Raw genomic sequence first — 12,073 nt, forward strand, 5'->3', positions numbered from 1 at the left:
AGAATTGAGAAAAACTTTTGGTAGGGTGACCATATGGGAAAGGAGGACAGGGCTCCTGTATCTTCAACAGTTGTGTAGGAAAGGGAATTTCAGCAGGTGTCCTTTGTATGCATGCAGCACCTGGGGAAATTCCTTCTTCATTACAACAGTTAAAGCTGAAGGAGCCCTGTCTTCTTTTGTATCTGGTTACTTTAGTATAGCTCCTGCAGCTTTAACTGCTGAGATGAAGAGGGAATTTCACCAGGTGCTGCATGCATACAAATGACACCTGCTGAAATCCCCTTTTCTAGACAACTGTAGAAGATGCAGGAGCCCTACTTTTGGTGGTGGTGGGGATGTAACCCTCCTGTCCCGAAACACAGTGGTCTCCATCAGAATTGGGGCCACATACACTTACACTAGAGTTAAAAAGAGAAGAAAAAAGAGTTACATGCGACACGATTAGCGTAATGTGTAGTTTTGTCCTGAGCCTACATGTGAATAGTCCAATGAATGCATCAGATCTACTCAATTCTTCACTCTCCAATTTGCACACTGGACTTTGTTTTGCCTGTAGGCTCCTGTTCCAATGTCCAACATGAACACCCGGTAGGCCTGGATGAGTGACCGATGGAGCTGGGAAGCTGGGTACAATTCTTCATTTCCACAGCGCATACAATCTGCATACAGGGTCCCATGTGCATCGGGCTAATGCAACCCTCAAGTTGCATTCGACCCAAAGAGCTATACAAGACCATCTTTAGCCTGAGACGATACTGGCAATGGCGCCCATGTGAATCCAACCAGTCCACCAATATTCTCGAATATTCAAACTTTGCTTAAATTATTACGGGGCGGAGAGTTGATTGGTTTTCCTCCCCTACCTGTTCTTCCACAATTTAAATCCGTTTTTCAATGCCTAAAAACCATCACCCTTGCGATTACAAAAAAAAAAATTAAATTGCAAAACTATAATTTTCAAAAATTAAAAACAAACAAACCAAAAGTCCTTTTATGGCTTTGATCTCCCTTGCGAAGGGTAAAAAGTAGAGGAGTATTGCCACGCTAAAAATAAAATATGCATTTATATCTGTCGATTGGCGTATCTTGTCACACCGCGTCGTTATTTTTTTTCCTTCGTTTCTGGCTATGGCTCTTTGCAGTACTTATGAGGGAGCCTAGACACGTGCTGATCCCGGCTAGATGGAGCAGAGACCCCGCAGCCTCTTTCAGTTCCTCGTCGATTTCTTGGCAGAGCTCCTCCAGGGCTTTCTGGCGAGGCTGGGCCTTGTCCGAGCCGCCGCCACCATGCAGCTGTGAAGTGTAACCGCTATCCGCCAGGGGATCTTCGTCATCCTCGTCGCCGTCCGTGTCCGCCTCGCTGTGGAACCCTTCGCTGTCGTCGCTTCCCGCCCGGCTGGCCTCCGAGATGAATTCGTACACCTCGTCGATGGAGGACAAGGAAGAGACGCTGGAGAGCGAGGCGCACCGCTGCGAGGCCACGGTGCTGGCGCTGTAGTTGTGGTCCTCCTTGGGGTCGATGCTGGGCGCCGCGGAATCGGTCTCCTCCTGGCTGGCCGTGCCGTGGCTGTGGCAGGTGCTGCTGTAGTTCCTTTTCTTGGGCAGCTTCAGGGTCTGTGGCTTCTCGCCTAAGGGAAAGCAAGGGTCTCGTCAGAAGACATGGACGGTGCAACCACGTTTGGAATAGTGTGGACCGTTCTCATGGCGGCGCCTAAAAAAAGGGGTATCGTAGAGCTGGGGAAAGTGCAGAAAGGGGCAATTCAGATGATTAAGGGGCTGGAGCATCTCCCCTATAAGCGACGGTTACGACAGCTGGGATTGTTTCCTTTAGGAGAAAGGAGGCTAAGGGGAGACATGATAGAGGTGTACAAAATTATGCATGGTGTGGAGAATGTGGATAGGGAGACGTTTCTCTCAAAATACTAGGACCCAATGGGGTCAGTTTTAAAATCTCTTCACTGCCTGCCTATTAGTTTCCGGGGGAAGTATAAAGTGTTGGTTATTACCTTTAAAGCCCTACATGGTATGGGTCCAGGTTACCTGCAGGATCGCCTTCTCCCGTACAATCCGCTCCGCACACTCAGGTCCTCTGGGAAGAATCTACTTCAGCTAGCAAAAACTAGATTAACAACTGTTACCCAGAGGACCTTCTCTTCTGCTGCTCTCAGACTGTGGAATGGCCTGCCGGAGGAGACTCGTCAACTTAACAGTCTACTAGCATTCAAGAAAGCTATAAAGACTGATCTCTTCTGGCAGGCCTATCCAGTGGAATTTTAAGGTGTTTTTAGAATGTTTTTAGGATGTTTTTTAGGATGTTTTTAACAATGTATATTATGTTTTAATTGAGTATTATGTATTTTATAGTTTATTGTTGTTCCCCGCCTTGATCAGGATGGAGAGGTGGGCAAGAAATAAATGTATTATTATTATTATTATTATTATTATTATTATTATTATTATTATTATTATTATCATCCTCATCCTCATCCTCCTCCCATGAAGCTGATTGGTGGGAGATTTGGGACAGGTAACAGGAAGTACTTCTTCACACAGTGTACAGTTAAGCTAAGACATTCAGTTCTACAAGATAATAGTGATGGCCGCTAATTTGGATGGTTTAGAACGGCATTAAGCAAATTCCTGGAGGGAAGGGCTATCAATGGCGAATACTACTGATGATGGTTATATGATACTTCCGATATGCCTATGTATACCAGTTGTTGGGGAACATGGGCAGGAGGGTGTTGTTGCACTCATGTCCTGCGCATGCATTTCCCAGAGGCAGCTGGTTGGCCACTGTGTGAACAGAGTGCTGGACTAGATGGACCCTTGGTCTGATCTGGCAGGGCTCTTCTTACGACATTATTCTTTAGAAGGAGTGGCAACCCTTTCCTGTCGAGGGCCACATACTGATATGGGTAATCTGGGGGGGGGGGGGGATGCCTATGATGGGTGGAGCTGAAGCCAGCAGTGGACAGTTCCAGAGCCAAAAGTAGTTGAGTCTGGAAATGTCCCTTTATGGTTGCCATAGTTGGAAATGTCAGAACCCCCATCTTCACTGAAAATGGCAAGTCCTGCAGGTGGGCTCCAGTTTTGGGGGAGTGAGCTGGGAGTGAGCAGCTGCACAGCGGATTCCTGAGAACCTGCAATGGCCAACCCACCTTGGGTGTCTGGATCTCGCTTCGGATTTGGATCTGAAGTGGGTTGGCCTGGGCCCCAAAGCACCCCGAGTTAAATTGATGCTCATTTGGAACCCCCAAATAGGCCTTCAAAGCAAATCAGGTGTGTGTGTGTCTATGCACAGCTCTAAGTGCATTTTGCGTGTAACCTCCAAGGCCACAGCTAGACCCAAGGTTTATCCTGGGATCATCCAGGGTTCGCCCCTACCTGAGCACTGGATCCCCTGTGTGTCACCTAGATTAACAGGTTTGACCCCTGGACGATCCAGGGATAAACCTTAGGTCTAGCTATGGCCCAAGTTTCCTCAAGAAAAGCCCTGCTGGATCAAGAAAGGGTCGTCCACTATAGCATCCTGCTTCCCACAGTAACCAACCAGATGCCTCTGGGAAGCCCACAAGCAGGACACGAGAGAAATGGCCCACCCCCTGCTGTCATTCCCATCAAGTGAGAATCAGAGCTGGAGGTTCCATATCGCCACCACACTTAACTGGCCATTGATGGATCCTCCATGAGTTTGTCTAATCCCCTTTGGAAGCCGCCTGTCCTAGTAGCCATCGCTGCAGTTCAGAAGGTCCAGGTTCAATCCCTAGCATCTCCAGGTAGGGCAGGAAAAACTCCTGCCTGAAATCCTGGAAAGCCGTTGCTGCCAGTCAGTGTTGAGAACACTAGGCTGGATGGACAAAGGGTCTGACTCAGAATAAGGCCATCTCCTCTGTTCCAGTGTTCCACATCGTGTGGCAGTGAATTCCATAAATTATGCGTGTTGTGTGAAGGACTTAGAATCACAGAATCATAGAATCATAGAATAGCAGAGTTGGAAGGGGCCTACAAGGCCATCGAGTCCAACCCCCTGCTCAATGCAGGAATCCACCCTAAAGCATCTCTGACAGATGGTTGTCCAGCTGCCTCTTGAAGGCCTCTAGTGTGGGAGAGCCCACAACCTCCCTAGGTAACTGATTCCATTGTCGTACTGCTCTAACAGTAGGAAGTTTTTCCTGACGTCCAGCTGGAATCGGGCTTCCTTTAACTTAAGCCCGTTATTCCCGTGTCCTGCACTCTGGGAGGATCGAGAAGAGATCCTGGCCCTCCTCTGTGTGACAACCTTTTAAGTATTTGAAGAGTGCTATCATGTCTCCCCTCAATCTTCTCTTCTCCAGGCTAAACATGCCCAGTTCTTTCAGTCTCTCTTCATAGGGCTTTGTTTCCAGACCCCTGATCATCCTTGTCTTCCCTCAATCTCCCACAAATCAATTTCACTGCACGGTGCTGAAATCCAGTATTATAAGAGATGATGATAGGTGGATGGTGGAACCTCTCTACCCACTTGCTTAGTATTTATTTTATTTATTTGTTACTGGCCCCAACACTGATTTTATTTCAACGCCAAGTAAAAACATGGCTTTTTAACAAAGCCTTTGATGGTTAAATCCAAGATGACACATTGTTTTAACTGCTTTTAAATTATATATCATTTTAACTTGGTTCCTGGTTTAATTTGTTTTTAACTGTGCATATTTATTGTTTTATACTGTATGCTTTTATCTGTGAGATCTTAATGATATAGGGCAGGATATAGATGTTTTAAATAAATAAATATTTATTATTGCATTTATATCCCGCCTTTTTTCCTCCAAGGAACCCAAGGCGGCGTACATAATCCTCCTCCACTCCATTTTATCCTCACAACAACAACCCTGTGAGGTAGGTTGGGCTGAGAGTCTGTGACTGGCCCAAAGCCACCCAGTGGGTTTCCATGGCCGAGTGGGGACTAGAACCCGGATCTCCCGACTCCCAGTCCAACACTTTAGCCACTACACCAACATTGGCTCTCCACATAGTTAAGAACATAAGAAGGGCCCTGCTGGATCAGTCCGAGGGTCCATCTAGTCCAGCACTCTGTTCACACAGTAGCCAACCAGCTGTTGACCAGGGACCAACAAAGGAAGACAGAAGTGCAACAGCACCCTCCCACCCATGTTCCCCAGCAACTGGTGCACACAGGCTTACTGCCTCAGATATTGGAGGAAGCACATCTTCCCTACGAGTGAAGATTAAAAGTGTTTGGGTTTTTGGTTTCGAAAAAAAGGTGATTAAAGGTGCAATCCTAACATGTTTAGGCAGAAAGAAGTCCTAGAGCTCCCACCATGGTTGGCTGGGGAATGCTGGGAGTTGTAGGACTTTTTTCTGCCCTAAGGGAGACATGACAGAGGCTTATGTAACTAGAAATTGACAACACAGTTTATACACATCGCCCGTCCCACCAGAGCACGTGTATATAAATCCACCAATTTGAAGTTAACACTTCATGCAACTGATGAAAGTTGACAATGTCCACAAAAGCTTATGCGAGGCTTAACATTTGATAGTCTTTAAGATGCCACAAGACTCTTTGCCATTTCTGATTGTTTTCTTTGCCCTTTTCTGGCGTTTCCCAGCAATAGTATAACTTTGGGACCGAGCAAGCGGAATCATACACAGTGTTCTAAACATGCCATAGATTTAAAAATATAATGGCATCATGATGTTTGCTGGTTTATTTTCAATCCTTTTTTGACTCAATCCCAAAACTGAGCATGTCTTTGTCATGGCTGTAGCAGACTGAGGATACAACCCTATAGACACTTACCTGGGAGTAAGTCCCACTGAACTAAATAGGACTTATGTCTAAGTAGACACTGGACCAGTAGACACTGCCATTTTCAATGTGTCCTGAAAATTCCTTTTGGTCATAAGGAGGAAGGGACTTATGCCGCGATCTTATGCATGCTTGCCTGTGAGTAAGCCAAACTGAATGCAAAGGAGACTTTCTGCCAAGGAAACGGCCAACGGATCAGTGCATTATATCTTCAGATCAGCGCATTATCTTTTTTCACTGATAAATCAATTCTCTAAAGAGAGCTTTAAAAAATCAAGAACAAGGGAACTCTATTGAGTTTTCCTCTGTCAAATTGTCAGTTGCTCTATCTCAAGCACACTCCTAAAAATATATGCTTGAAAGGGGACTTTTAAAACAGCCCTGTTTTTTTTTAAAAAACAGGGTAACAACTTCTTGTACTTACAGTCTAAAATGCCTTGTTCAATAGAAGTATTCAAGAGCATCATGGCAGTAGCAGCATCGATATCAGACTCTGAAAAGGGAAAGAAAATTGTCCCTTGATTAGGTTTCATTTAGAGGAATAAGGCATGAATATATAATATTTATTTTCAATATTTATATAACGCTCCATATCTAAAATAGATTCCAGAGTGGTGCACATAGGTATAGACAGTAAAAGAAAGAAAATTTAAAAAGCAAATTAAAATGGTTCAATTTAAAACAAAGGACCAATAAAAACAGTGGCTAGTCAGTTGAGGAAGGCTTCTCGAAACAGAGTTGTTTTCAGGAGGTGACGGAAGCAGCCTACTGTTGGCACCTGCCTGACCTCCAGGGGCAGAGAGTTCCAAAGGGAAGGGGCCACTACACTAAAGGCTCTTCTCCGGGTGGATTCCAATTGGGCCATAAGTCCATGTGGAACCACCAGGAGCAGGTCCTCAGATGACCTCAGTGATCAGGCAGGTTGGTAAGAGAGAATGTGCTTTCTCAGGTATCCTGGTCTCAAGTTGCTTAGGGCTTTATACACAAGTACAAGAACCTTAAACCTGGCCCGGTAGCGAATAGGCAGCCAGTGCAGTTCCCTCAGCAGAGGTGTTACATGCTGGAAAGGGGCAGCTCCAGACAACAGCCAAGCTGCAGTATTCTGCACTAGCTCCAGCTTCCGGAGCAGCTTCAAGGGCAGCCCCACATAGAGAGCGTTGCAGTAATCCAGTCTTGAGGTTACCATCAATCAATCAATCAAATATATCATAACTAACAAATAGTATAATAAATATATAAATTATATGTGTATAGTAACAAACAAGGTAGGTTTAGGGTCTTAGCTGAGAGTGCCCAGTGAGCTTGAGAGCCAAGTAAGGATCTTTGGATTGTATCTCTGCCAAAGTAAATTCAAAATGGATAAGTACAACACCCTGGTTTCTTCTTCATCTGGGGTCCTCAACATGGTACCTGTGGGCACCAATGTGTCAAGGGACACCACCGTTGGTGCACACCAGGATCCCAGCCCCACTTTTTTTTTTAAAAAAAAAAAAGGTTTGGGGCAAGTTACTTTTATTTTAGCTTCACCAGTGTCCTGCCAGGAAATGAGTGTTTTGTGACTGGCCATGTTCACCATGGCAGCCATTTTGTCAGAGTGCCAAGGCACAGTCTCAAAATTTCAAATGTGCCCATTGGCCAAACAAGGTTGGGGAGTCTCTGGCTCAGTTGAGAGAACACGTTTCTCAGCAGTGGTTTTAGAACTCCACAGTGTTTTTACACCACCGTTGAGAAATGTGTTGCCTGGCGGGAAAACTCCACCCGACGTTGTGTTTTTTGGAAAACACTCCATGCTGAATATCCACGCTGTGCAGAGGAGAGTTCCTGCACAACCATTGTGTTGTATATTATGTGGAGGGCTCCATGGAGTTTCCATTGCGTTGAGCTGACTTTTCCCACTGGCCACAGAGTTCCCTGGAAAGAGCGGTGAAAGGAGCGAGTGCCACTCTAGGAGAGCCACCGGGATTGGTTTTTTTTTTTTTTTTTGCAGCAATGGCTGATGGAATACCATTGGGAGAACCGGGGAAGGACAGAGGGTGGAGGAACTGTCAATCAAACGTCACGATGGATTTTACTCAACGCCATTCAGAAGGAGCAGCCAGCCAATCAGAGGGCTCATCAATCAGAGGATATTTCATTATGAAAGTGGTATATAAAAGGCAGGAGCCACATTACTGCTTTATAGCAGTATTAAAGTGCACTGCAGGTTCTATGCTACTGCTTTATAGTGGCACTGAGGTGCACTGACAACTATTGGGGCCCATAGCACATCTACACCAGGCAGGATATAACCCTATGAAAGTGGTATGAAAGCGGTATAGGGCATGTATCAATGGGCCTCACAGTTGTCAGTGCACTTCAATACCACTACAAAGCAGTAGTGTGGCTCCTGCCTTTTATATACCACTTTCATACCGCTTTCATAGTGGAATATCCTGCTTGGTGTAGATGAGCCCAGAGAAACAAAGCAGGGCAAATGGGAAGCAGGGCATGGACAGAGGGAATACAGATTGAGATTGTAAGATCTAAATCAGGGCTAGCCACACTGAGGCCGTCCAGATGTTTTGGATACAGCTCCATGACCATTGACCATGCTGGATGGAGTTGACAGGAGTTGTAGGGCACCAAGTTGCCTTCCCCGATTGAAAGAATAAGTGGGAAATAGATGACGGTTTAGATGAGTGAACCACCCAGGGAGCTTTGGCTATTGGGCGGTATAAAAATGCAATAAATAAATAAAAAGTGAGGGTTGTAAATGGGGTTGTTAAAAAAAAAGATGATTAAATTGGGTCAAAAAGTTCAGAAGAAATCAGCGTAAGAATCCAGAGTGAAAGATTGCAAGAGAGCAGCTCTTCGAAGGTGTATTTACACTACACCTTTGCTCTCAGGCAAGTCCCAAGGAAGTCAATGGAACCTCTGAGGAGACATGCACTGTAAACCTAAACCATGTTTACTTGAGAGTAAGTCCCATGGAACCCAATGGGACTTACTTCCAAATAAGCATGCATAGGATTGCACTGTACGACTTATTTGGCACCAATCTGAGGTTTGCCTTTCTCGTCAACTTCTTCATTATAAAACACTCACCTACAGAGTTCTAGATGTGTGTTTTGAGACCTAAGCAGCGCTAACCTCAGGGATTGGTGCTTATTAACACCCCTAAAAATAACCAACACCATTCAAATCCAATAACTCACTAATTTAAAGCTAGAACACAATATACTAAAATGAATTAAAGGTTATGCTATACTGCTGCCATAAAACAGTCATCTCAAACAAGAGGACCTTTAGCAGCACTCCTGAAACATATCTGGACACAGTTTAGATGTCACAACCAAACCATGGTTGCCAGTTCAAATCATGGTTTCTAATTCTGGTTTGGAGGCAAACCAAGATTTGCGGTAGCCATGGTTTCCCCAATCTGTGATCCAGTACGGATGCTGTGACCAAATTATGGTTTGGCCATCAAAAGTGGGATTTGAGCTTCTGTGTTCTCTCCTCCCTTCCCTCGCTCAAATTGTGTTGCAAGACAGGAAGTACAGGAGTGAATCCAAGCAAACAACTGGAGCACATGAGCCCAAAGCCTGTTCACAACAGCCAACCATAACTTGGCCACAGCACCTGTACAAGGTCACAAATTGGGCAAACCATGACTACTGCAAATCACAGTTTTCCTCTGAACCATCATTGGGCTGTGGCGTCTGCAGTGGGCCACGCATCAAGACTTTGGGCAATTTCAACCGATACTACACCTACCTTTGACAGGTCGACCCTGACTCTGTTTCAGAACCGAGGTTAAGTAGCGAGGAGACGATGAACCACTGAAAGAGAGGATAAAGGAAACTCCAGGTTTACAGACGTTGCTAACCAAAGTGAAATTCACTTGCTCTAACCCTATTTGAACCTTCAGCGAGTTCAAATTGGCAGTGCTTCTCTTCTGCTGGAGATTATGTAACATGGGATCATAAGAAGAACCGTGCTGGATCAGAACAAGGGTCCCACCAGTAGGACATGAGTGCAATAGCACCCTTCTGCCCCTGTTCCCCAGCAACAGAGGCCTACTGCCTTTCATGCTGGAGATTGCGTACAGCCATCAGGAGCAACAGCCATTGATTGCCTTCTCCTCCAACCCCCTTTTAAAGCCATCCAAGTTGGTGGCCATCCCCACATCTTGTGATAGCGAATTCCATAGTTTAACTCTGCGTTGTGTGAAGAAGTCCTTCCTTTTATCTGTCTTGAATCTCCCACCAATCAGCTTCGTGAGATGTCCCTACATTTAGTATTCTGAGAGAGGGAGAAAAGTGTTTCCCTATCGACTTTCTCCACACCATGCATGATTTCATACACCTCTGTCATGTTCCCCGTTCCTCACCTTTGATAAGAAGCGCCACTGGCCCAGCAGGTCTTAAACTAGTGCAGCTGGTGAATGCAGAGCCAATTTCTAAACCCACTGCCATAAATGAGTGGCAGACACTGTTTATTACACAAGGAGCCTGTTCAGACATTTTTTCACACATGCATGTTGTTGTTATATTTATATCCCGCCTTTTCCCCAGTACTGGGCTCAAGGTAGTTTACAAGATTAAAAACATGTACAATTAAAACATATAAATATAAATTTACAAAAGTTAAAATAGAATTAAACCTGCAGTAAAATTAAAAACATTTTTAAAAAATTAAGAACAGTAACAGATTATAAACTAAATAAATCTAATACATTAACATAGGTCCAGAGAAGTTCCAAAAGCCTGCCGGAACAAAGAAGTTGTTGCCTGCCTCCGAAAGTGTAGCACAGAGGGAGCCTGCCTAGCCTCCCTGGGAAGGGAGTTCCAGAGCCCTGGAGCGGCCACCAAGAAGGCCCTCTCCCGCGTGCCTGGGATGTTGGTGGGACTGAGAGAAAGGCCTTCCTAGAAGATCTCAGAGCACGGGCAGGCTCATATGGGAGAATACCGCCTTTCAGATAACCTGGAGCTGAGCCAGGTTTTAACACATTTAACGTTTTTTTTAAATGTTAGGAATGTGAATACGTCAAACAGGCGCTTGGAAAACCTCTCTGTCATATTGGTTTAACTCAAAGTGGTGGTCGGCTGCTGCGGATTGCTTTGGGCATACCCTTGATGGCAAACCCAGGTTGGGTGATGTGTGAAATGGACCCAAACGCAGAAGGTGCCAGGGTAAAGCCCCAGCACCCCCAATTAAAAAAGGATAATGTCACAGGTGATAAGACCACGGAGAGCCACTGCATGCCAGAATAGATAACACTGGGCTAGGTAGACACATAATCTAAGGCAGCTTCCTATGTTCCTAAGATGCCACCTCTAGGTCTTCCCATCCTAAGGACTAGAAACACTATTAATGAGCAACTCTCCTGTGCTCGTTTCCTGCCATTCCTTTCCACAAACCATGAGCTTTCCCCTTAGTCTTTACCTCCATATTGTTCCATATCCCTGGATTTGGCTTTACTCCAGACCCCAAACCAAGCTTCTACAAAGGCGTTGAAAATCCCGTTCCAAAGGGCATGACACCTTCCCATGCCAAATACCCCCAGGTCTTTATTCCTCTACAGAAAAAAATACCAAAAAAATACAACCGTGTCCCTTTAGGCCACCTCAAATGACTTTCCACAAAGTGACTTGAGCCTAAGTCTGTAATGAGCATCTGCTAATAGGAGTCCTTCTGGCAAGAATTTCTGCTGCATTCCAGTCTATTTTGGGAAGGGGGATTGGAAGCCATGCATGTCCTTCCTGCAAAGGAGGGGGGGGGGAAACTACCCCAGGGAAGATATGTCAGTACTTTCAGCTGCCTGTATGATTTTAAAAGGCTTCATTAACCAGGCAAGTAGTACTTGTTGGCCAAGTATCAGAGGCAGTAAGCCTGGGGAACATGGGTGTGTGTGTGTGCTGTTGCACCATGTCCTGCTTGTGGGTCCCTGGTTGACCACTGTGTGAACAGAGTGCTGGACTGGATGAACCATTGGTCTGATCCAGCAGGGCTCTTCTCACGTTCTTAAGTGAAGGAGGCTGGTGTGACGGGTGGGTACGGTTGTGCCAAGGGACCACACCCCAATACAATAGGGGGCCTCTGAACATGTTAATGTTCTTATGCCAATTTTCAAATTGGTAAGATTTCAAGAAAGGCAGGATATAAATATCTATAAATTAGTATCTTTACAACGTCGTTCTCAATTTGACGGCACAAGCACCTGTTTTCAGAGCTGGGACATGGCAGGGAAGGAAAGACATAAAAGGCAGTAGCCTGGTT

The 12,073-nt window shown here is 45.4% G+C and overlaps 1 protein-coding gene across 1 annotated transcript in view; it reads right to left on the reverse strand.

The window, feature by feature from the left end:
* Positions 1-330: 330 nt before the first annotated feature.
* FOXN2 (forkhead box N2) overlaps positions 331-12,073 on the reverse strand; it is a 30,866-nt gene continuing 19,123 nt past the window's right edge. The window contains exons 3-5 of the mRNA XM_063125532.1: positions 9,569-9,633; positions 6,240-6,308; positions 331-1,628 (exon numbers count right to left, since the gene is read on the reverse strand). Of these exons, the coding sequence (XP_062981602.1) occupies positions 1,090-1,628; positions 6,240-6,308; positions 9,569-9,633 (673 nt within the window). The 3' untranslated portion in view covers positions 331-1,089. The remainder of the gene's footprint in view (positions 1,629-6,239; positions 6,309-9,568; positions 9,634-12,073) is intronic.

This window comes from Elgaria multicarinata, chromosome 4, assembly GCF_023053635.1.
Source record: "Elgaria multicarinata webbii isolate HBS135686 ecotype San Diego chromosome 4, rElgMul1.1.pri, whole genome shotgun sequence".
Taxonomy (NCBI): Eukaryota; Metazoa; Chordata; class Lepidosauria; order Squamata; family Anguidae; genus Elgaria; species Elgaria multicarinata.